This window comes from Bufo bufo, chromosome 7 (assembly GCF_905171765.1).
Source record: "Bufo bufo chromosome 7, aBufBuf1.1, whole genome shotgun sequence".
Taxonomy (NCBI): domain Eukaryota; kingdom Metazoa; phylum Chordata; class Amphibia; order Anura; family Bufonidae; genus Bufo; species Bufo bufo.
The window spans coordinates 94,754,754-94,781,779 of record NC_053395.1 but is presented as its reverse complement, the minus strand read 5'-3'; the positions used below and the strand labels follow the sequence as shown (position 1 = coordinate 94,781,779).

Here is a 27,026-nt window from a genome sequence, read left to right as displayed (position 1 = left end):
GCTTACATAATAGAAACCACCCAAAAATTACCCCATTTTAGAAACTACACCACTCAAGGTATTCAAAACTGATTTTACAAACTTTGCAAACCTTTTAGGTGTTCCAAAAAAATTCAAGGATAATGTAAATAAAATTTCAGAATTTCACTTTTTTTTTACTGATTTTCCATTTTAATCCATTTTTTTCCAGGATTATTAGCAAGCCCAAAAAACCTCAATATTTGTTTCCCTGGTTCTGTAGTTTACAGAAACACCCCATATGTGGTCGTAAACAGCTGTACGGGCACACGGCAGGGCGCAGAAGGAAAGGAACGCCATATGGTTTTTGGAGGGCAGATTTCACTGGGATAATTTTAAGTTGCCATGTTACATTTAAAGACCCCCTAATGCACCTGTAGAGTAGAAACTCCAAATAAGTGACCCCATTTTGAAACCACGGGATAAGGTGGCAGTTTTGTTGGTACTATTTTATGGTACATATGATTTTTGGTTGCTTTATATTACACTTTTTGTGAGGCAAGGTAACAAAAAATAGCTGTTTTGGCACTTTTTTTTTTGTTATATACAATGTTCATCTGACAGGTTAGATCATGTGGTATTTTTATAGAGCAGGTTCTTACGGACACGACAATGCTAAATGCACAACTTTTTTGGTTGTTTGTTTCAGTTTTACATAATAGAGCATTTTTTATATTTTTTGGGTGACTGTCTTATGTAGGGTCTAATTTTTTGCGGGTTTGATTTTCGGGTGCGTTTGACTATTGTTATTGCACTTTTTGTGATGTAAGGTGACAAAGAAATTGCTTTTTTTGACAGTTTTTATTATTTATTTATTTTTTACGTTGTTCACCTGAGGGGTTAGGTCATGTGATATCTCAATAAAAGCAAATTCTCCAGCATCCGTCAGTATTGGTTGTCTTTATTGTAGATTGGTATAAAAGTATATACTGAAATCTTCACCACCCTCCACCACATGTAACATGTTTCAAACTGAAAAGTTCTTAATCATAACCTAGTGACGTGGACCAACACCTGAGGTTAAGTAGGTATGTTCAGCATGGGGCGGGATGAGGGAGGAGTGGGAAACTGCTAGATACAAAACCGCTTAACCCCTGGGTTGCCACGTATTAAATATAACACCTTAAAACATAACAAAACGTATACTACTAAAACATAAAAAGACAGACCCGCACTGTCTGATATAGCATAAGAATGCCTAGTAATACATAGGGCATAAAGGTATGTATATAGAACCATGTTAGAGCACAACTCCTGTAAAAAAGTGTGAACAGTCACCAATGCCCAGAGTGGACGTATGAGTTATAAGTGCAAAATAGGTGTAGATCTTATAACTGCACATGACTCTAAATGATACTAATATTAAATATGATATATATATATATATGTATATATAGGAAGGTTGCCATTAGTGATATAAAAGCATTCATTCTTTTTTGAGGTTGAGACCTGCAGGGTGCCTTGTGCCTAATCTAAAAATCCAGTATGCTTCCCTCAGGATTTTTTTCTTTAAATTACCACCTCTGAACGGGAGCATTACTTTTTCTATGGCAAATAGACGTAAATGCCTAGTATTTCTATTGTGAATATTAATAAAATGTTTTGCTGCACTAGAAATACCCAGAGCCTGAGGATTAGCCACATAATTAAGGTGTTCCCTTATTCTTGTTTTTAGTTGTCTGCTAGTGCAACCTACATAAAGATCGCAATATATGCATTTGATAATGTAAATTACCCCGGTTGAATTACAGTTGATGTAACTTTTGATGTTGAAATTTTCTGTATGGGTTGCATTATCAAAGGTAGTAGTGCAGTGTACAAAATTACAGGTCTTACATGGATAGCTCCCACATTTGGTAAAGCCCTGGTATTTTAGCCAGGAGCTCCTTGTAGAAGCTATTTTTGTAAAAAATGAAGGAGACAATATGTTAGCCAGTGTAAGAACGTCGGGGGACAATCCTGCACCCATCTTTGAGAGTATCAAACAGAATACTATCCTCATACAAGATAGGAAGGCATTTATGAACTGCTTGTTTGATAGAATCGAATTGTCGACTATATGTGAGTACCAAGGTGGGTTTGGAAAGTTTGGTTGATACTTTACTTGCATGTTTGCATGATTTTGAAAGTAGTTCTTCTCTATTCTTATTGGAGGCTATATTTTTAGCTCGTTTCAGCATCCAATTGGTATAGCCTCTTTTTTTCCAGCCTATTCCAAATATAGTCTTCTTCTTTTTCAAAACCTAGCTGGGTACTACAATTTCTTTTAGCTCTGATAAATTCACCCACCGGAATGGCTTTAATGGTATGATTGGGGTGATGACTACTAGCCTGTAATATGGTATTCCCTGTGATTTCTTTGTGATACGATTCTATATATATAAAATAGGTCATGTGATAGTTATATAGTGCTGGTCATTACGGACGTGGCAATACCCAATATGTATACTTATATTTATTTAAGTTTTACACAATAATATATTTTTAAAAAATAAATCGTGTTTTAGTGTCTGCATAGTCTGGGAGCCATAGTTTTTTTTGGGGGCGATTGTCTTAGGTAGGCTGTAATTTTTGCGGAATGAGATGATGGTTTGGAACTATTTTGGGGTGCATATGACTATCGCTTGCTATTACACTGGCTTTTTTTTACACCTTTTTTATTTTATCTTTTTTACGGTGTTCACCTGAGGGGTTGGTCATGTGGTATTTTTATAGAGCAGGTTTACAGATGCTGCAATACCTAATATGTCTTCTTTTTTTATTTTATTTTTACATATTGTTTTTAACACATTAATATCATTTTTCAAAAAGAAATCATGTTTTAGTGTCTCCATAGTCTGAGAGCTATAGTTATTTTATTTTTAGGGCGATTGTCTTAGGTAGGGGCTCATTTTTTGCAGGATAAGGTGAAGGTTAGATTGGTACTATTTTGGGGGGCATACACCTTTTTGATCGCTTGGTGTTACACTTTTTGTGATGTAAGGTGACTAAAAAATGGTTGTTTTAGCACAGTTTTTATTTTATTTATTTGACTTCGTTCATCTGAGGGAGGGGTTAGTTCATGTGATATTTTTATAGAGCTGGTCGATATGGACGCAGCGATATCTAATATGTCTACTTTTCTTTCTTTTTTTCCCCCTATTTTTTTGCAATTTTTTGAAAATCTTATTTTGGACAAAGGACACTTCTTTTCTTTTTTTCTTGAAACTTTTTATTTTTTCATTTTTTTTTTCACTTTCTTTTTTGTCCCACTCTGGGACTTCAACTTTTGAGGGTCTGATCCCCTTTACAATGCATTTGTATTGTAATGCATTGGCTGTAAGTGTATTACACAGTGTAATATACTTAAACCTTCCTGCGCTGTGAGATCCAGGGGGCTGGATCTCACAGGCTGTCATGGAAGGCAGCCACTATGCCTAAGGAAGGCATCGGGCTGCCTTCCCTGCCATCGGGTCCCTGTCACAGCAGCGCCACCCCTCACCTGGCAGGATCCCGCACATGCTGTGGTCATCGCTGACTGCGGCAGTGCAAGGGTTAATGCACCAGCATCTGTGTTTTCACCAATTAAGGCGCATACAGCAGGGGTCCGGCTATCAGTGACTGCTTGACTCCTGCAGCTGATCGGGCGGGCGCAGTTCATATGCCCAACCGATCAGAGCGCTGTACATGTACGGCGCTGCAATTTCGGACCCACTTTCCCTGGTATCCTACATGTTAAGGATCAATTATATTTCCCCCCTTTGTGTTTTAGCAGTCATAACTATTTAATGTTTTCTATATATTTTTTATTTTGCAGGATTAGGTGTAGGTTTTTTTAGGAACCATTTTGGGGTATATATAGTGTATTAAAGGGGTTGTCTCATCATAGACGATGGGGGCATATCTCTAGGATATGCCCCCATTGTCTTATAGGTGTCGGTCCCACCGCTGGGACCGCACCTATATAGAGAACGGAGCCCTGAAAGTGTAGGACGGCTCACTGCACATGTCCAGCGCCCTCCATTAATTTTCCATGGGGCTGGCGAAAAATAGCTCTTTTTTTTATCGAGCCCATGGACGTGAATGGGAGGAGTGGTTGGTCATGTGCAGTGCGCTCCCATTCACTTCTATGGGGAGCCGGCTTTGAGGTGGCCGGACCGGAGTCCTCCAGCCACCACCTTGTGGGGCTCCGTTCCCGTTATACCACCACCGCTGGGACCGGCACCTATAAGACAATGATGAGACAACCCCTTTATATAACTTTTTTATTTTATTTTTAGGGGGAAAGATTTAAAAAAATGCAATTTTTACATAATTCTGTGCAATTTTTTTTATGGAATTTACTGTGTGGTGAAAATAACATAATTTTATTATGTTGGTCTGTACAATGATGAGAATGTCACATTTCTGTATGTTTTTTTCACAATTTTTTTTTCTCTCCTCCTGCAGCCTTTCAGGGGGGAGGGGGCTGCTTTATCTACTCATATCTCTGGTTTGTTACCAGCTAGAAATATGGGCTTTGTATTTTTTGACAGCATTACCTTCAGTAACTGGTAAGATATAACTGTTAGAAATAAAAGTGAAAGTAGAAGCAGGTTTTACAATTATTCCCGACTTGATTTCTAACAGTGATGTCGCCTTTTGTTGCTTGTAGTAATGCTGCTACCATTCATGAGATATCAGCAGACAAAGCAGCCTTCCCCCCTTTCACTTCTGCCTGAGCTGAGGTCAGGCAAAACAGCTAAATACTTTTCCCACAGCCCGAGCTGAACAGTTAGGAAGTAATCAAGTTAATTCGTCCCATCATAGATGATGGCTGCCTACGCCAAATAATAGCTTTTTTCCTCAATCTACTTATTTGAAGGGAACACATTTAACCTAATGTATTCTTGTACCTTTGCTGAAATATATACTCCTAAATATTCAAAGCTACCTTCTTTATTCACTATGTATACTTCTGTTTCAAGCCTCATCTTCCCATCCCCAAGTGTCATTAAATGTGATTTAGCCCAATTTATAGGGTAGTGCCCAAAAATCATATACAATGCAATTTTTTCCTTCATCTTGCCATACTGAAAGCCCCTTTTTGCTTTATTTTCACTAGCCAATATAGCTAACGATTCTATAGTTGATGCAAAGAGTAGCAGGGATAGCAACAGCCCTGCCTAGTGTCCCTAGAGAGGACAAAGGGCAGGGACATTAACCCGTCTACCGCCACCCTTGCTCATGGCTTAGTATATATTAATTTAATTCAACTGATAAAACTATCACCAAAACCAAAAAGTCTAAGAGCTTCCCATAAATAATCCCATTCTATGCAATCATGGGTCAATATGCCCTTATCACTTCTCTTTTCACCCCAGCTATTATATATAAGAAAACTCTTCTAATATTCGAATATAAACTCCTCCCTAAACCCAGGTTGATACTCCTTTATTATTTCCTTTATTACTTTCCCTAGCCTATCCGCTAAAACATTTTCTAGTATTTTTATGCTCTGTATTTAGTAATGTTATAGACCTATATGATTTAGGTTCAAGTAGAGCCTTATCCATTTTAGGGAGAAGTATAATTAACACCTTTTCCATTGACTCTGGTAACTTTCCTACTTTTAGCCTCACAAAGGGTCTCGATCAGCTCTGGAAGCAAAATTTGTTTAAACTCCTTATATACCTCAAAGGGCATTCCATCCCCGCCTGGGGCTTTGTTATTTTTAACTAACCCTAAAGCTCTTTCTTTTTCCTCTAACATTCCCCTTGTGCCTCTGTTAATTTCTTAAATGGGATATTACTTACATCTTTTGTAGCTCTTTCTTTTCATACTCAGACTTATATAGCTCTTGATAGTAATCCCTAAATACTTGTGTTAGTTAATCCGGGTCTTTGAAAATCTGCCTTTTCCTATTTCTTTTAGCCCCAATCTATGATTTCCTATTTTGAGTTCTGATGATATTAGCTAACATCCTTCCTGATATCTCTCCCTCCACATAGAAACTAGCTCCCATATCTATAATATATATAAAAATGAGTTTCTGTCTGTCTAGACGTCTGTCTGGACGTTCTTTATGCGCGACCAAACGACTGGACCGATCTTCACCAAATTTGGCACACAGGTACATCAGGTGTCCTTGAAAGGTTTTAGACTGGGTCTCAGTTCTCTAGGACGTACCGTTCCTGAGAGATTCCCCAAAAATGAGCCCCCCCCCATTACAAGCCTGCAAGTCTTTCTCTTCAAATCCCAACTGCTATAAACACAGATTTACTCCAGGTTTCCATAACAACCTAGCCATTTTTCTTTACTGCTTAAAGGGGCGGGCAATGTGGAGGTCACTGTTATTAAAGGGGCGGGCACAGTGGAGGTCACTGTTATTAAAGGGGCGGGCGCTATAAAGGTCCCTGTTAAAGGGGCGGGCACTGTGAAAGTCACTTTTAAAGGGCTGGGCTTTTTTATAGAGCCGGTCGATACGAATGCGGCGATACCAAATATGTATGCTTTTTTTTTATTTATGTAAATTTTACACTAACAGCTTTTCTAAAACAAAAAAAATGATGTTTTAGTGTCTCCATATTCTGAGCCATAGTTTTTTTTATTTTTTGGGCGATTGTCTCAGGTAGGGGCTCATTTTTTGCGGGATGAGGTGCCGTTTAGATTGGTACTATTTTGGTGGGCAAACGTCTTTTTGATCGCTTGCTGTTGTACTTTTTGTGATGTAAGGTGACAAAAAAATGGTTTATTTAGCACAGTTTTTTTTTTTTATCTTTTACGCTGTTCATCTGAGGAGTTAGGTCATGTGATATGTTTATAGAGCCGGTCGATACGGATGCGGTGATACCTAATATGTATACTTTTTTTTTTCCCTATTTTTTCCCTATTTTTTTTTTACTTTATTTGGGGAAAATGACGTTCTTGTTTATTTTTACTTGAAACTTTTAATTTTTTGGGGGGAAAACTTTATTTTTTCACTTTTCTTTTTTGTCCCACTTTGTCACTGTTAAAAGGTTGGCCACTGTGAAAGTTACTGTTAGAGGCAGTCACTGTTAAAAGGGCGGGCACTGTAGAGGTCACTGTTATTAAAGAGACTGGCACTGTGGAGGTCACTGTTATTAAAGGGGTGGGCACTGTGGAGGTCACTGTTACTAAAGGGGCGGGCACTGTGGAGGTCACTGTTATTAAAGGTCTATGAAGGTCTCTGTTAAAGGGGCGGGCACTGTTAAGGTCACTGTTAAAGGGGCGGGCACTCTGAAAGTCACTGTGAAAGGGGAGGTCACTGTGAAAGACTGTTAAAGGGGTTGCCACTGTGAAAGTCACTGTTAAAGGGGCGGTAACTGTGAAAGTCACTCTTAAATGGGCGGGCACTGTGAAGGTCACTGTTAAAGGGGCGGTCACTGTGAAAGTCACTGTTAAAGGGGTGGCCGCTGTGAAAGTCACTGTTAAAGGGGCAGTAACTGTGAAAGTCACTCTTAAAGGGGCGGGCACTGTGAAGGGCACTGTTAAAGGGGTGGTCAATGCTAAAGGGGCGGGCACTGTGGAGGTCATTGTTAAAGGGGCGGTTACTGTAGAGGTCACGGTTATGGGGGAAACTGTCGATATATTTTTTTACGACACACGGAAACATAAAATGAAATAGATAAAATATACACGTGTGAAGCCAGGTCATTCTGCTAGTCTCTTATATATATAAAAATAAATTTCTGTCTGTCTGTCTAGACGTTCTTTATGTGTGACCAAACGACTGGATCACCAAATTTGGCACACATGTACATCAGGTGTCCGGGAAGGTTTTAGACCGGGTCTCAGCTCTCTAGGACATACCGTTCCTGAGAGATTCCAAAATAATTACCTGCATTAGCCAATAGAAGCCAGCAAGCCTTTCACTTAGATTCGAACTGCCATTTACACGGTCACATGTTCCTTATTAGTTAATAGAAGCTTGCAGGTCCTACTCCAGGTTGCCATAACAACTGATCACAGGTTTTAGCAGTTCGCAGGTCCTTAAATATTCAGTCATATGATGTATGACGGCATAACCACACTGCTACATGCATGTCGGGCAGGGGCCACTATTAAACGGACGGGTTCTGTGGCGTTCACTGCTAAAGGGGCGGGCAATGTGGAGGTCACTGTTAAAGGGGCGGGCACTGTGGAAGTCACTTTTAAAGGGTCAGGTACTGTGGAGGTCACTGTTAAAGGGGTGGGCATTGTGAAGATCACTGTTAAAGGGGGCCACTATTAAATGGACGGGCACTGTGGAAGTCGCTGTTAAAGCTGCGGTCACTGTTAAAGGGGTGGGCATTGTAGAGGTTACTGTTAAAGGGGCGAACACTGTGGAGGTCACTGTTAAAGGGTGGTCACTGTGGAGGTCACTGTTAAAGGGGCAGGCACTGTGAAGGTCACTGTTAAAGGGACGGGCTCTGTGGAGATCACGGTTAAAGGGGCAAGCACTGTGGAGGTCATTGTTAAAGGGGGCGGGTACTTTAGAGGTCACTGTAATGGGGGAAACTGTTGATCATTTTATGTTTCTGTGTGTTGTAAAAAGAAATAGATGAAATATACCCATGCAAACCCGGGTCCTTCTGCTAGTACAGTATAAGAACCTCAACTTTCCTTGCGCTTCTTCCCATTTGTCTAAATTAGCTTTAGATGGATCCCGAGCACATTTTTCTTTCACCTCATGTAATTCTTTCTCTACCTTTATGATTTTTCCCCTTGTAGATTTCTTCCAGTGGCTTATTTTATTATAACACATTCCTCTCAAAAAGACCTTAGCTGTATCCCAAATCGAAAGGTGCTCTTTGGAATGTGGGCCCCTTTGCCCTCCTAGGCTGCAAAAAAGTGTCACACATCTGGTATTGCCGTACTCAGGAGAAGTTGGGCAATGTGTTTTGGGGTGTCATTTTACATATACCCATGCTGGGTGAGAGAAATATCTCGGCAAAGACAACTTTTCCCATTTTTTATACAAAGTTGGCATTTGACCAAGATATTTATCTCACCCAGCATGGGTATATGTAAAATGACACCCCAAAACACATTGCCCAACTTCTCCTGAGTACGGCGATACCACATGTGTGACACTTTTTTGCAGCCTAGATGCGCAAAGGAGCCCACATTCCTTTTATGAGGGCATTTTTAGACATTTGGATCCCAGACTTCTTCTCACGCTTTAGGGCCCCTAAAATGCCTGAGCAGTAAAAATACCCCACATGTGACCCAATTTTGGAAAGAAGACACCCCAGTGTATTCAATGAGGGGCATGGCGAGTTCATCGAAAAAAATAAAAATTGCCACAAGTTAGCGGAAATTGATTTTATTTATTTGGGACAAAAATTTAAATCTTTCATGGACTCAATATGCCCCTCACGGAATACCTTGGGGTGTCTGCTTTCCGAAATGGGGTCACATGTGGGGTATTTATACTGCCCTGGCATTTTAGGGGCCCTAAAGCGTGAGAAGAAGTCTGGAATATAAATGTCTAAAAAAATTTACGCATTTGGATTCCGTGAGGGGTATGGTGAGTTCATGTGAGATTTTATTTTTTGAAACAAGTTAGTGGAATATGAGACTTTGTAAGAAAAAATAAAATAAAAAAATTTCCGCTAACTTGGGCCAAAAAAATGTCTGAATGGAGCCTTACAGGGGGGTGATCAATGACAGGGGGGGGATCAGGGAGTCTATATGGGGTGATCACCCCCCTGTCATTGATCACCCCCCTGTAAGGCTCCATTCAGACGTCCGTATGTTTTTTACAGATCCACGGATACATGGATCGGATCCGCAAAACACATACGGACGTCTGAATGGAGCCTTACAGGGGGGTGATCAATGACAGGGGGGTGATCAGGGAGTCTATATGGGGTGATCACCCCCCTGTCATTGATCACCACTCGCTTACCTTCCGATCCTGTGAACGCGCGCGCCTTGTGCGCGGGTTCACAGGAAATCTCGCATCTCGCGAGATGACGCGTATATGCGTGACTGTGCCTGCAGCTGCCGCCTCCGGAACGCTATCCTGCGTTAGGCGGTCCGGAGGCGGTTAAGGACTGGTATGGGTGTGCTATCGATAGGTGTGATACATAGAGGGGTGTGATATACTTATAATATACTTTCTAACATAGAAAGTATATTATAGTGCATTTGTATTGTGCAGCAGTTGTGTGTGCTTCTGCTGCGATACTGCGTGACAAACGCTATTAGAAAAAATAATTATAACTGGTGTGATATACCAGTTGCTCCCCCAAAAACTGATAGAAGTGAGGTGTTATATACCAATAATATACTTTCTATATAGTTAGTGCAGCATTTGTTTGCTGTTTTGCTGCGTTCCCTCTGCTAAACAGAGTGACAAACACTTTTGGAAAAAATAATTGACTGGTGTGCGCATGAAAATTATATTGCCGATATTTCGCATTTAAAAAAATAATGAATGGAGATCGCAAATTCAAATAATACATCTGGTATGTCACTGTCTATGTTGTAGGACTATTTGTGCAATTCTAGTAATTATATTTTGGCTGCAAATATAAGGTGAAGGTTTTTCAGGTTCGCCTGCCATTAAAATGAATGGGACCCACCGCGAACTTGAGGTTCGCGAACATTTGATCGCGTTCGCGAACTGTCCCGGCAGATGTTTGTCCATTACTACTTACTATCCACCTCCTTTTCTTCATTGGAAATTACTATAAATGACATCTGGAAATTGGGCAGATTGTCCTCTGCATGGAATCAGTTGAATAGTGATTTCTCCCGTTGATGTTATTCCGCATATATATCCAGCATAATAATACTTATGCTTAAAAGTCTGGGAAAAATGATAAATAAAGGTTCTACCTTTTATATGATGAAGGTGGTCAGATTTTATTTTAGTACCTTATTAGCACTATGTTTTGTTGTTTAAAAAGATTTTCTGGTACTTTTATTTTGATAGCCTTTCCTCACAATGGGCCATCAATGTCACACCTATCCCTACACCCTTGGTTGTAAGCTGCTCCCTACGGCACTGGAAGTACACGGCTCCGTCCATTGTGTAGCTCATGGAGCTGGTTTCTGCAGCACTGATCCCATTCACTTCAGTAACCAGCTCCATCCACTACACAATGCATGGAGCTGTGTAATTCCGATGCTAGCTTCTGGCACTATACAAATATAAAAGTTTTGGAAAACTCATTTAAGATTCACCACTTAAAACCTTTTTTTTTTCTTCTGATTTTGTCCTGTCATTTGTCTTATTCTGTAAGTGACAATCATTAATAGAATGACTGCCTTTTCCTAGCTACAACAATACTGCAATCTGTCTGGGTTGTGGTGGTGTATTAGTGATCATACTATGCCTGTAGTCAAAACAGATTATGTAAACTCATGCATAACCTCTTTTTATAGAAGTTTTGAAAATAACTGGAACATATACAAGCTGCTTGCACATCAAAAGCCATCTGAAGAGAAGGTAATCCTAATTATAGCCTATATTTAATGTTGACACTCCCCAGTTAAAGGGGTTATCTGAGTTATTTTTTTGTTCTTTCTATGTTCCCAACTAGGCAAATGTAACAGCTTTCCAATTGTAACCTGCCGTCCCTAGCATAACTTCATACTAACTCTGAGCAGTTAGGATTTATATATAAGAGTAACTGTCATTGTGTTCACCATGATGCAAAATCTTACCTTATTGTGTATGCTCAGTGGCTTTTAAGTTCTCCACTGGGTAGCGGTGTCTGCCACTGGGGGTCTATCTTATTCTTTAGAATGGGACTGAGATGCAGTGCCAGGCACATATGCCCATCCTGTTTAAACAGTGATTGCAGTAGCCCCCCTTCATTGAGCTGATTGTAGAGGTCCAGGCGGTCAGATGCCCAAGTTCCAACATTGCTGGCCTATCCTAAGGAAAGGTTATCTGTTTAAGTCCCGAAGAACCCCTTTAACCCCTTAGTGACAAAGCCTGTTTGGGCCTTAAAGGGGTTGTCCGAGTTATTTTTTTGTTCTTTCTATGTTCCTAACTAAGCAAATGTAACAGCTTTCCAATTCACTCACTTTATCTCCAGTGGCTGGTTTCTCAGATTTCAGAGGGTCACATGACCTGTGATGTCAGCTTCTCTCTCTGCTCTGAATAATCGGATAACCCCTTTAATGCTAAGAAGGTGAAAAAAAATTACATTTTCTTTTTTTTATACAAAAGTATTAATTTAAAAAACATATTCTTCCTACAGAGCACATTATTATTGGTCCCTGATAGTTACTGTGCTGAAAGGAAGATCTTCAGCACAGTAACCAGTGCGCATGTCTGCGCCATTTTTTTAAATTTTTTAATTAGAGGGGGGGGGCGCCCTAATAACTTTATTTAACACATCTGGGGGTCATATTGCCCCAAGCGGGGTGCTGGGGGACCCGATCGGGGCATAATTTGAACTTCTCTCTCGCCGCCATCTTTCTTGTGGGTAAGGGGGGGTGGTGGGTGAGGATCGGGACCCAGCTTAGGGCCAGAAGCGCTGGGGGAGTGAATTGGAAAGCTGTTACATTTGCTTAGTTAGGAACATAGAAAGAACAAAAAAATAACTCGGACAACCCCTTTAAGGCCCAAACAGGCTTTGTCACTAAGGGGTTAAAGGGGTTCTTCGGGACTTAAACAGATAACCTTTCCTTAGGATAGGCCAGCAATGTTGGAACTTGGGCATCTGACCGCCTGGACCTCTACAATCAGCTGAATGACCGCTTGTCACGGTCTCTGATCACTGCCCCGAGCCCTCAGCTACCTCCGGTAGCTGCAGGCACGGAGCTACAGCGCTTGATTTTTATCGCTAACTTGGGCTGAAGTGCCGCCGTAAAAAGGCGTCGCTCCAGCCCAAGGCCCCTTAGTGACCGCCGTAAAAACACATATGGGTGGTCACTAACGGGTTAAAGGGAGTCTGTCACCCTGAAGTCACTCTTGGAACAGGCAAAATGTAATGATTCTTTTCACTTAGTGATTTGTTGCCTTACTCTGGAGAAAAAGTAGTTTTACTCCATATGCAAAGGAGAAGTTAAATGCATTGAGGGCGGACCCAAGACACTCTGTACACCCTTGCTCCTCCTGCTTTCTCTACCAGCCTCTTTTACTCCTTCTTGATTGACAGTGCTAGCTGAGATGACTATCCAGGATCCTGGTCCTATCATGAAGGTGAGGGAACGGCTTGGGTCTGTCCTCAGTGCACTTAACTGGTCACCTGCGTATGGATTGAAAGTTATTTTTCTCCAGAATGAAACAATGGACCATTAAGTGAAAAATATTACATTCAACTGAGCTAGCCCTACAAGGCAATTGAATTTCCTGGTGACAGATTCCCTTTAAGCACAATAATCCATTATTTCCCAGACTTGATGGGCACTGGAGAATACATTTTAGAAACCCAGCAATTCTGGTATGGTTGTCATTGCAAGTTGAGTTTCCTGAATTAACCAAGTTGTGGCTCTACAGGGTGAAGCATTTTCAGTTTCAGTTAATTAATAATCCCTCCATGAAACCTTTTCTTTAGCCAGGGAAAACAGTTCACTGCTATACACCATGTATATTTTACAGCACTGTTAAAATAATTCCTAAGATCCTATCAATGAGCACCCTAATACTTTGCCCTCCCCCAAAAGAGTAGTAGACTAATTTTGTTTATAATGTGAGTGGAGTTAAGTGAAAAGAACTAGATGACAGATGCATTTGAGTGGTTCTTTTAAGGTGTTATCTGTGTCATTTTAATTGGCGTTTTTGTGGAGCTCTTCCTATTGGCATATTTTATTTGAGTTCTAGAAAGTATTGTTATGTTTTCTTCAGAGCAACTTCAATATTGCCATTCTGAATGTGGGTGCTCCGGCTGCTGGAATGAATGCTGCTGTCCGGTCTGCTGTGAGAATTGGCATTTCTGAGGGCCATAATGTCTACACTGTAAATGATGGATTTGAAGGGCTTTCAAATGGACAGGTAATCTCAAAGCACAATTTTGCTAATTCCACTTGCTCTTTAAAGAGGGCCTTTTCACCGGTCCTGACATTACTATATAAATACCTGGCAGGGAGGACATACTGATGACACATGATATCACTCTATATTAATTTTTTTCCCCTCCCCCACGACAGCACCACTGAGAGATGGCTCCGCCTCCATGGACAGGAAACCTGTAGCATAAAAAGGTGGAGCCACTCTCCCACCTCAGTGAGGTTTCCTGTCCTGGAGCAGGAGACTTGTAGTAAGTTTTCCTTTTAGGGACCCATGGCTTGGAAATCCTAGGAAATCCTAGAGAGCCATGGGTCATACCAGTCGCCAGGTACGGTTACCTGAGGGGTGGAGGTTGGTCCAGGCCAGCCGTTCATCCTAGGACTGAGGCACCGGTCCCTCAAAGGAGTGTGACCGCGTGGGGCCGCAGGGTAAATGCGGCTAACGGAGGACGCGCCAGAGGGCGGCTGTCCCAGGCGTGTACCCAGGAGGGACTGCAGGCGGAAGCTGGATCAGTGGAACACGCCGGAGCGCCGACCGGAAGTCGCAGGAATGACGTCGGGTAAGACGTGCGTTCCACAGTAAGAGTTCCGGTCAGGTGACCGGAAATAAAAGGGTTCTCGCTGCCGGCACTTCTCAGAGATGCATCGAGGTCAGCGGACCTCACTTAAAACTTTGGCCAGTGTTTTTTCTCTCCGCAACAGAGTTGATGCAAGCGGCAGAAGGGTGAGGAAACCTCGGTTGCAGGCGCTCCCAGGGAACATGTGGAACTCTCAGAGGAGAGGTGCTGTTCCCTGCAACATATTTATTATTATTAATATCCTCTATGGCTCCAGGATGGAGGAGGATAAAAGAACGGAAGATGCTGAGACTGAAAAGCAGGCGCCGGTATAGAAGACTTCTAAGGGGGTAAGATACGGAATACTTATGAGGATACTAAAATATGTTTTTTTGTATCTATCACTTGCTTCTTTTTAGACGGCACCTAAAAAGGCAGCGTCAAAAAAGAAATATAAGGAATGTGCATTGTGTAAATGCCCCTTGTCTTCATCGTATGCCAAAAAATTATGCCAGGATTGTATTGAGAGGACTCTGGCAGAAGAATCTCCAAACTTCATGAAGGGCATTAGAGAATTAATTAAAACAGAAGTCAAGGAAACCCTTAAATCTTCAAAGAAGTCTAAAAAGACACCAGAAAAGGCGGATTCAGACATAGAATCTACAGGTGTTAGCGATGAAGATGGGGATGAGGTATCAGAGGATTCATCCCTAGAGGAAGAAGAACAGGAGAAAAATTTTTTGTTTCCAGTAACTGACACGGAAAAGCTGCTTAAAACCATTAGAGCTACACTGGAACTAGAAGACGTCAGAGAAGATAGGTCTATGGCGGACACAGTCTTTGAAGGATTGAGGGAAAAGAAAAGAAGGTGTTTCCCTTTACATAAGAGCATATCGGCTTTAATTGAAAAAGAGTGGAAGAGGCCGGATAAAAAAGCTTTTGTTAGTAAGAATTTTAAAAGAAAATACCCTTTTGAGGAAGAGGCTACAACTTCATGGGATAAAGCACCTAAATTAGACATGGCCATTTCTAAAGTTTCCAGGAGATCATCCTTACCATTCGATGATATGGGTTTTTTTTAAAGACCCGCTGGACAAGAAGATAGACTCTTGCCTTAGAAATACTTGGGAAGCATCCACAGCCTCCTTTAGACCTAATATTGCAGCTACAGTTACGGCCAGGTCCTTAGCCTTGTGGCTGGAAAGACTAGAGGGACAATTGAGAGATAAGTGTCCTAGGGATCAGATTTTAAACTCATTGCCAACTCTGCAGAATGCGGCGGATTTCCTATCGGACGCTTCCGTTGAGGCGGTTCGGCTAGCGGCCAGATCTGCGTCAACTTCAAATTCTGCCCGTAGAGCCCTATGGCTGAAGAACTGGAGGGGAGGCGACATGGCCTCTAAACAGCGGCTATGTAGTATCCCCTGCCAGGGGCAGTTTTTGTTTGGCCCAGAGCTGGATGCTCTCTTAGAAAAAGCAGCAGATAGGAAAAAGAGAATGCCTCAGGAGTCTTCTTTTTCTCAATTTAGGCCTTATAGACGTCCCTTTCAGAATCCTTCCAGGTTTCAGGGAAGGAGACAGCCGGGGGATAGAGATCAGTTCCCCAGACCTAGAGGGTCAGGCGGTAGGGGATTCATGTTCGGAAGTTCCTCCTCCTCCCAGAAGGACAAGCTGTCCAAAAAATGACGCCAGATCACAGGTAGGAGGGAGACTAAAAATTTTTCCCTCCGCCTGGAGAGAAGTTGCAGGAAAATGGGTGACTGGAGTTGTGACAGAGGGCTTAAAACTACAGTTCAGAGGACAATTTCCTCAGAAGTTTGTGGTTACAAAGAAATCCAAAAAATTGTCAAGAGAAGTGGATTTGTTGATAGAGAAAAAGTATTAATACCAGTACCGAGGGCAAAACAGGGGGAGGGTTTCTACTCTACTCTGTTCTTAGTCAAAAAGCCGGACTGTTCCTACCGGACGATTATAAATTTAAAACAACTAAAGTCGGCAATCCATTTAGTATTTCAGGGATGTTTCATGGCAATACTAGATTTGAAGGACGCATATCTACATATCCCGATGCATCCCAGCGCTCAGAAATTTCTGAGGGTAGCAGTTATAGAGAACCAGGGAACCAGACATCTACAGTTTCAGGCCATGCCCTTCGGCCTATCAACGGCTCCGAGAACCTTTACCAAGGTGATGGCGGAGGTGGCATCCTTTATCAGGAAGGAAGATATTCTTTTTCTTCCCTATCTAGACGACTTCTTGATTATAGCAAAAACACGAGAGGAATGCCAGAATTCAGTCCAGAAAGTAATTCAGATCCTGGAGCATCTAGGCTGGATAATCAACTTGAAAAAATCCAGGTTAGAGCCCAGCACAAGTCAGACATTCCTGGGATTGCAGCTGGACTCGGTTCAACAGAGAACGTTTCTTCCCTCAGAAAAGATAACCAGAATCCAGAACGAAGCCCGGAGAACCCAGGAGAATCCGTGGATATCAGTCCGGAAAGCAATGTCCATACTGGGTATGATGACTGCCTGTATTCCAGCAGTACGATGGGCACAGTTCCATTCAAGGATTTTGCAATGGGAAATATCAAATACAACAAAACGAAAGGAATTGACCTTGGACTCCAAGATGTGTCTCAGCCAGAAGACCCTTGTCTCCCTCAACTGGTGGTTGGAGGCCAGAAACTTAGACCAAGGTGTTTAGTGGAATCACCCCGATCCAATAGTAATTACAACGGACGCCAGCCCATGGGGGTGGAGCGCACTTTTCAGGGGTCAGTTGAGGCAGGGGATATGGTCCCCGTTAGAAAAACAGTTCTCTTCCAACAGGAAAGAATTGAGAGCAGTACTACTAGCCTTAAGGACAGCCCTTCCGGAACTGCAACACCGGCATGTCAGGATCATGTCGGACAACAGGACGGTGGTATCATACCTAAACCGTCAGGGAGGTACCAGATCCCGATCTTTGATGAGCGAGACAGAGATAATATTCGCAGGGATAGAAGGGGATCTAGCTCACATATCCGCTCTGCATATAAAGGGGGAGGAGAACGTCCAGGCCGACTTTCTAAGCCGTCATCGGTTGAAACAGGGAGAGTGGTCCCTGGACCCAGCAGTATTTGCAAAAATAGTGGATATATGGGGGATACCAGATATAGATCTTTTTGCCACCAGGGAAAACAGACAAATAGAAAGGTTTTGCTCCCTCAGCCCTTACGAATCCCCGTTTGGAGTAGATGCCTTTCTCCTAGAATGGAAATTTCATCTGGGATATGCCTTTCCCCCTCTGCAACTCCTTCCCAGAGTACTCAAAAAGATAAGGGAGGAAAAGTCAAACATGATAGTGATAGCCCCCTTCTGGCCCAGAAGGGCATGGTTCTCCCTGCTAAGATCCATGTCGGTAGCAGAGCCATGGATTCTTCCCAAGAGTCCGAATCTCCTGAGGCAGGGCCCAGTAATGCACCCAGAGGTAGAATCCTTACATCTCACAGCATGGAGATTGAGAGGGCACACTTAATTAAGGAAGGATTCTCGGAAGCACTAGTTACTACCATTCTTAGTAGCAGGAAAAAAGTAACTAATACTATTTATGCCAGAATATGGAAGAGATTTCTATCCTTTGCAGGTCTCGACACCAGTATTTGGCCAGAAAGGATTTCCACCAAACAGGTATTAGAATTTCTACAGAGAGGGCTATCTCTAGGATTAGCAAAAAGTACCCTGAAGGTTCAGGTTTCGGCACTCTCAGGTTTGAGTGGTAGGAGCCTGGCCATGGATCCCTGGATAGTTAGGTTCTTCAAGGCAGTGGATAGGATTGCACCAGTCAGGGGACCCAGATTTCCCCCCTGGGACTTTAACTTGGTTTTAAAAGCCTTGACTACTCATCCATTTGAACCCATTGAGGATTGCTCAATTAAAAATCTTACGCTAAAATTGGTTATGTTGATAGCGCTTATTTCAGCACGTAGAGTTAGCGAGCTCCAGGCACTATCTATTAATACCCCATTCATGACCATACGCGAGGATAGGGTGATACTGAGGCCAGATCCAAAGTTCATCCCTAAAGTACCTTCTAAGACTAACAGGTTGCAGGAAATATTTCTCCCAGTCTTTTTTCCAGAGCCAAAATCTGAGGAAGAAGAAAGATGGCACTTATTAGATGTAAGAAGGTGCCTGATCCAGTACCTGGAGAGATCCAAGGACTGGAGAAAATCCTCATCCTTGTTGGTCCTGTACGCAGGGGCCAGGAAAGGTAATGCGGCCTCAAAAAGTACCATCGCCCGGTGGATTAGAGAGCTAATTTCTTTAGCTTACTCCTGTTCTGGTCTGTCTCCTCCGCTATCTTTGAAGGCACACTCTACTAGGGCGGTGTCTACCTCTTGGGCAGAAAGGTCTAGTGTTTCTATTGACCAAATCTGCAGGGCGGCCACATGGGCTTCTCCGTCTACCTTCTACAAACACTATAGACTTCAACTTGATTCCATCTCTGACCTACTTTTTGGTACTAAAGTATTAGAGGTTGTCACCCACCCTTGATTTCTATGTAATCTCTCTCAGTGGTGCTGTCGTGGGGGAGGGGAAAAATTCTGATTACACTTACCGGTAATCGGATTTTCCTGACCCCACGACAGCACCCGTCTAATTCCCTCCCTAAGGTGGTGGTTGGTGGAAAATTTCACGTGGTGAGATGCAAAAAAATAAAAATAAAAAATGTATATGTATATTGTATTAACCAAAAGGGGAGTCCCTCTCATACTCTGTAAACCCACTGAGGTGGGAGAGTGGCTCCACCTTTTTATGCTACAGGTTTCCTGTCCATGGAGGCGGAGCCATCTCTCAGTGGTGCTGTCGTGGGGTCAGGAAAATCCGATTACCGGTAAGTGTAATCATCATTTTTCTATCCGCTGCTCCATTCCCCTGCTGTGCCCCCCGTTCTGGTTTCCCACCCTGTATGTAAATACATACCATCGGTACATGGAGGAGGAGATGGCCATGTTTTCTCAAGAGGCGTCTCCTTGAGAAACATGGCCATTTCGTCCTCCCTGTACCAATTGTATGGATTTACAAATAGGGCGGGAAACTACTGTAGAACGGTGGGCACAGCGGGGTAACGAGAGAAGCGCATAGAAAAAAAGAAGAGCACTGCCAGCTATTTATATGGTAATGTGAAAGGTCCTCTTTAATTGTGTAATTTACTGTTTAACTGTAAATGTACATAAACGTTATACTTATTTTTGTCTAGATTAACGAAGTAGATTGGCATGATGTTGCTGGATGGCTAGGCCGGGGTGGATCAATGTTAGGAACAAAAAGGTATGTACAAATATTTGAAAATATTGTATATATAATAGAAGATAGTTCTTGTGTTACAGAGTAGTTTTCTATTACATTCACAATATGGAGCTTTATGTGGGGAGGGTGTGGGCTGGCCAACTTCTTTTCATCATAAATGGATTTTCTTTTATTATGTATCACTGATGACTATTAAAATATTAATGTGTTAAAACACATCTAAACAAAATGTCTTATTAAGCATACAAAAATTTATATTCGATTGGCTATCTATGTTTTGAAGAAAATTTCCTTAGAGATGAAAAATGTCTTTAGAAGGAGTGTGGCTTGTCTAACGGAAAAGATGGCTGCTTGATCTTGCTGCTCTGCTCCAACAGCACTCATTCGGCAACTGTACCCCTTATTTTGCTGCAAGTCTTCCTCCACAGTGGGTCAATTTGATCCCAGAGATTCCAAATGTTATGTTTAGCGGGTGCAAACCCGCTGTCCCTTGAGACCAGCTCCCTCACAGTGCGAAGTCTAAGTACACCCCTTGTTCTTCACAATACCTCCTGATGGTAAGTATAGACTTTCCCTAGAGGTGTACCTAGGTGACATGAGGGAACCAAGATCTAGGCGTGGACCCACTGGACTGACCTCCAGCTGATACGGTACACCCAGAGGGCTCTGGGAGGCCAGAGGCTGATCAGGTGGAAGTGTAGTCAGGGTACGAAGGTCTAGGTTAAGGCAGGCAGCAATGAGGCAAAGTCTGTGAACGTAGTCCTAGGTCAGGGGCAGGCGGCAAATAGGCAAAGTCAGTTTAGATAAGAACCAGGGTCCGGTACACAGTAAAGCAGATTCACACCAACTACCTTCACAAAATGGGGCTAGACAAGCTAGTGACCAAGTTTCTCAGGCACCTTCCTGTAGAAGGAGGCACGTTTAAATACATCCTGCAGGCCAGCCATAGGCTGGGGAAGATGGGGGTCGTGTGGGTACTGCCTTACATAAGAAGTAGAAACACGCCTGCACACACCCTATATGCACACAAGAGACTCTGAGCTGGAGCACAAGCTCCACTCAGAGGCAAGAGTGCAGACCACAGCTAAACCGCACAGCATGGTGCACAGCAGCAGGGAGGAATGAGGAAGCCCGGGGTGCCAGGTTAACACTGGCGCTGACTCTCCTCCCTTACTGGCTTCTGATCCTGCTCCTGATATTGATAGGGATCCACAATACTCACCTGCTCCTGGGGGTTTAGTTCTCCCATCCAGCTCACAGCTCTCCTCTCACACCCTCCGGCCCTCCCGCTAAACAGGATGTCTGAACCTAGCAGGAGTCAAGCAAATAGCCGTGTATCCTCCCCCGAATTAGCTGAGCTGCAAGTAAGCAACATTTTTGATGACCTGCCAGTATTGCTGAGTTTTCTCTGGAAGCCATGATACAGGTGGTGTGCCACTCCCTGCAAACTACAATGATCCATGACCCAATTTACTTCTTCAGTCACATCTTCGGTACAGGACCTGGAGGCCTGGATGAAAAATGGTAGAGTTTACTTCATCCCATTACGAACTAATTGATGCTCACTATGATCTGGAGGGAAATATACAAGCTCATAAGGCCAAAGTTGCGATCCTCAAGGATAGATTGCTCAGAAATAAGGTTGAATTGCATGGAGTTCTGGAATCTGTCTCCGCACAAAAGCTCACCTCGTACCTGCAGTCCTTTATCAAGGCCCTTCTCCTTAACTGCACAGCAGCAGGCCTTATTATTTAAAGAATTTATAGTAGACTAAACCCAAACTTTTAGCTGACTCTGTTCTGAGAGGTGTGTTTGCACGTATACACTTTTTTCATGTGAAAGACTAACTTCTAAAAGCAGCACGGAAACATACTCTTTTGCCTGCTCCATACCAAACCGTTATCCTTTATGCTGATTTATCTACAACTTAGAAGAGACTTTGCTCTGATCACCACTACTGTTAGAGTAAGCCAGGTTGTTGGGACTTTCCAGCCCATCTGATAATCAAACATGACATCGTCTTTCACATAATCAAGTCTGTGGATAATGGAATAGCTCTCCATCAACAATGGAACCTGTGGATGGACTCTATCCCAAGGAAAAAGCCATCTCCTCCTCCAGTTATATCTGAGTGGCAATCAACATGCACATCTATCAACGCTCCCAGACTGGGATCCTGGAACACTTAGCTTTTTGTGAAGTCCTGTATGGAGTGAGTCTCTGATATTTGGCTGCAGTTAAACTTTTTCCCCTGCTCTCATAGAATATTGCAAATAGTGGCAATGAGGAGAGAAAGGCGCTCATAGGGTGAGTATGTCAAAAAAACACTATCAACAATAGTGGGAAATTTTGGTTGCACCAAATTGGGTCCAACCACAATGTGGGCCTAATGGAGATGGTTAACAGTTGATGCAGCCTGAACTTTTCCAAGCACCTTTGGTGGGAGCCACACCACCAATCGGGTAAATAGTAGAAATGGAAATGGAAAAACACCAGACCATAGAAGTCAAGCGTGTGGACAACAGGGGGCTCACTTTCACAACCAGTTATTAAACAAATTTCAATTTATTCAATGACAACGCGTTTCGGGGTTCGGCTGACCCCTTTATCAAGTTATAAAAAGAAAGTAAAATAATATAGAGAAATATATATAAAAAATATATATATAAAAGAAGGGTATAGAATATGGAAACATAGTGTTGATAAAACTAAACCGATATATCATAAATTATCATAAGGCGTTTTATGCATACATGAGTGTTGGTATTGATAAAATAAATATATAGAAATATATATATATATATACTCTAAAGGTACATCAGATGGCCATATATGAATGAAATGATTATATGATAAATGAAACTAATAATGATAAAAAATAAATAAAACCAAATAAGAAGGCCCAAAGCTTACAGGGACATATAACCAGGAAATCAGACCAATATCTTACTGTTTTTGAAGAAATTTTACTTCGGGAGAGGATAGAAGGAAATATACTGAGAGATTGTAATTCTAAGATGCAGTTACCATTGAAATTGTAGCTGTAAATATATGCAGCTGATACTAATGAGTGATTGCGCCGGGGTACATAGTTATTATTGATGGATTGCCTATGCACCAAACGCAAATCCTTATGTAATTTCCTTAAAGAGCAAATCCACCGACAGACTTGCCACTTGACCAATTTCAACACACATACGGACTATACTAAATACGACAGACTAATTACAGGTCGATTACGCCAACATGAGTGCGACATTATAAATAAAAAAAACTACCAAATTGTCTAGAGAGTGACAAAACTAGGGATCGACCGATATAGATTTTTTTAGGGCCGATACCGATAATCTGTGAACTTTCAGACCGATAGCCGATAATTTATACCGATATTCTGTGAATTTTCATTTTTTTAAAAAAATAAAAATTCCTACACATCTGCTGAAAATGAATGTTTATTGTTAACGTGTATTTTTTATTTTTTGTAAATCTTTCTTTTTCCTTTATAATCAATATTTTGAGTGAATAATCTATCAGGGTGAATAGGACCTCACACTCTCCCTGCTGCTCTGTGCTTTGTGCACACAGCAGCAAGGGAGCTGACTATGGCAGCCAGGGTTTCAATAGCGTCCTGGCTGCCATGGTAACAGATGGGAGCCCCAGGCTTACACGGCTGGGGCTCCGATCGAAATTTCCACTGAGGAGGAGGGGAGAGGGGACCCTGTGGCCACTGCCACCAATGATTAATACTGGGGGGCTTTGGTGGGGGGGCGCACTGCACCACCAATAATTAATACTGGGGTTGGGGCGGCCCACTGCGCCACCAGTGTATTTAATACTGGGGTTGGGGGGGGGGCGCACTGCGCCACCAATGCTTTATTACTGGGGTGGGGGAGGGGCGCACTGTGCCACCATTGAAGATAACTCTCTCATTAATTCATACACAGGAGGCGGGAGCTGGCTGCAGAATCGTATAGCCGGCTCCCGACCTCTGACAAGTAGCTGCGATCCGCGGCAGTTAACCCCTCAGGTGCCTTCTCACCTGTGCTGCTGAGGGAACACGGAGAGCGCTGACAGCAGCGAGATCCGTGTTCCCAATACGTTATCGGTATATCGGCAAAATAGATGCCGATACCAATAACGTTCAAAATCCTGAATATTGGCCGATAATATAATCGGTCGATCCCTAGTCAAAACCCAATAATCAGCCGCACACGATTAGTGAGCCAGCGGGCTCTAACATCCCCAAACCTCATGCCAAACCACCAACTTATAATACCCTGACGTACACCAGGTACCGTAGCAATCACCCTAATCATGGACACGTACAGCGCCCACCTTCGAGGGCCCCAGCCACCAACATTGGACCCTGCCCTCATTCTCCCCAGGCTCCCAATAGACAGAGACTGCCCCAAACCACCCAGAGTAAGCTTTTCACTAAATGCACAAATCCACCAGTATCTTCCCTTGGTGAAAATAAAATTGTCGCAGCACACATGCGACCCTTTTCAATTCACACCTTGCCCCAATCATACACTCCAATATGGTTTACTCCACCATCCATACCATCGTTACCACGGTCTCTTTCTTCCCCCAGTTACCACCCCCAACCTTCCCCAAGGTTGTCCTCTCAATTTGCCTCCCACCTCGTTCCCATCAGTGTCCACGTCACTGAACCCCACTGGGACAGATCCATCTATGTTGGAAGACTCCCTACTCACACTTCATAATACTAGCACCCCAGAGAATGAACAGATTTGCTTTAATCGCACCACCAACCAATCGGTGTCTTTTTTATCGCTACCCGGGGCACTGACCCTGCAAGCGACATATGCTCTAAAACAACCATCAGGTGGAACAACGTTAATATCAGATTTCTTCTAACCCAGGACAAAACCGCCCCTAAAAGGGCTAAAAAGAAAAATGCTGAAGAGGACAGAGAGGAGGAGTCCGAAACCGGGAACCCAGAAGAAGCAAAAAATACAGAGGCAACCGTACAGAACCCCGACAATCCAAAAAGGAACAAAATTATGCTACAGTGAAAATATTCAACCTCTCTGGATTCAGCCTCTCCTCGGCCAAAACATCTGTCCAGAGAGGTCTGTCATTTTGCCCAGCTGATAAATTTAGTGAATTCAAACTTTTTGGTGACCTCAATACATTCATTAGAAATGTTGCACTCCAAAGGCATTTTGCCATTGAGTCCAGACAACCTATTGCTAGCGAAAAAGAGGAAGACCCAGTGACTACTGATATAACGGCTACCACTTAAACCAGCTTAAAACCAAAATCTACCTTTAACCCCATCCATCAAAGAGGAAACCATATTAACACCTTTTTCTCACTAGTCTCCAAAGATATGAGAAACATCAATAAAAATACCAAGATCAAGAACAACTTGACTAAAGAAGAAAAGGACGCGCTGACTAAACTGAACAACAATAAATTCCTTGTCATCAGGAACGCAGACAAGGGAGGTGGAATAGTCCTACAGAATTAAGACTACTATATACAGTAAAAGAAGAAAGCAGGATTTTAGATGACCCACGATATTATGAACCCCTTTCCGTGAATTCACTTACAGAAAATCAAAAGAACCTGATTGTCCGGCCGAAGAGGACCAAGTTCTCTCTAAAAAAGAAAGATAATATATAACAGTGGACCACCCGAACACTGCATTTTTCTACTATTTACCAAAAATCCACAAGGACATTAGGAATCCACCAGGGAGACCAATTATCTCTGGGATAAATTCACTAACTAGCAATCTTACTCATGTGGACGTTTTCTTGCAGAAATATGTTATGAACCTTCCCTCTTACCTAAGAGACTCGACACAACTTATCACTCTATTGAAAGATATTAAATGGGAACCATAATATAGTTGGCTGACACTAGACGTGGCAGCCCTTTACTCCAATATTCCACAATCAGCAGGCATCAAAACTGCGAGTCATTTCTTGGAAACCAACTGCCACCTTTCCCCCAAACATAAAACGTTTTGGATGCAATCCTTTTTATCCTCTCACATAACGTGTACTCATTTGAGGGGAAAATTTACAGGCAGCAGAAGGGGACCGCGATGCGGATGCGTTTCGCACCGAGCTTCGCAAACCTGTACATGGGCCGTTTTGAAGATGAAGTTTGTCTACAACGGTCACTGCTGGAAAGACAAGATCGTCTTTTATAAGCGTTGCATTGACCATAAAAAAGACCAGGCCTTTAACTCTCACCTGAATACGAACACATGGAACCTCTCCTTTACATCCAACGTGTCGGCGTCATCTATTGAATATCTAGATCTGGTCTTATAGTCAGATGACAAAACCATCAAGTCCAAGACATACTTCAAAAAGGTTGATAGTATTAGCTACCTCAACTACAGAGGCGCTCACTACAAGAAATCGATGGACAACATTCCGTTTAGCCAGTTTAAACAGATTAGAAGAAACTGTAGCGATAAGAGCGATTTTCTTTCCTACAGGGAGTGCAGAATTATTAGGCAAGTTGTATTTTTGAGGATTAATTTTATTATTGAACAACAACCATGTTCTCAATGAACCCAAAAAACTCATTAATATCAAAGCTGAATATTTTTGGAAGTAGTTTTTAGTTTGTTTTTAGTTTTAGCTATTTTAGGGGGATATCTGTGTGTGCAGGTGACTATTACTGTGCATAATTATTAGGCAACTTAACAAAAAACAAATATATACCCATTTCAATTATTTATTTTTACCAGTGAAACCAATATAACATCTCAACATTCACAAATATACATTTCTGACATTCAAAAACAAAACAAAAACAAATCAGTGACCAATATAGCCACCTTTCTTTGCAAGGACACTCAAAAGCCTGCCATCCATGGATTCTGTCAGTGTTTTGATCTGTTCACCATCAACATTGCGTGCAGCAGCAACCACAGCCTCCCAGACACTGTTCAGAGAGGTGTACTGTTTTCCCTCCTTGTAAATCTCACATTTGATGATGGACCACAGGTTCTCAATGGGGTTCAGATCAGGTGAACAAGGAGGCCATGTCATTAGATTTTCTTCTTTTATACCCTTACTTGCCAGCCACGCTGTGGAGTACTTGGACGCGTGTGATGGAGCATTGTCCTGCATGAAAATCATGTTTTTCTTGAAGGATGCAGACTTCTTCCTGTACCACTGCTTGAAGAAGGTGTCTTCCAGAAACTGGCAGTAGGACTGGGAGTTGAGCTTGACTC

General features: G+C 42.4%; 1 protein-coding gene across 1 annotated transcript in view; it reads left to right on the top strand.

The window, feature by feature from the left end:
* Nucleotides 1-27,026, top strand: part of PFKL (phosphofructokinase, liver type) — a 388,593-nt gene that overhangs the window by 237,517 nt on the left and 124,050 nt on the right. Inside the window, exons 12-14 of the mRNA XM_040439347.1 lie at nucleotides 11,374-11,437; nucleotides 13,790-13,936; nucleotides 19,752-19,822. Coding sequence (XP_040295281.1) covers nucleotides 11,374-11,437; nucleotides 13,790-13,936; nucleotides 19,752-19,822 — 282 coding nt within the window. The remainder of the gene's footprint in view (nucleotides 1-11,373; nucleotides 11,438-13,789; nucleotides 13,937-19,751; nucleotides 19,823-27,026) is intronic.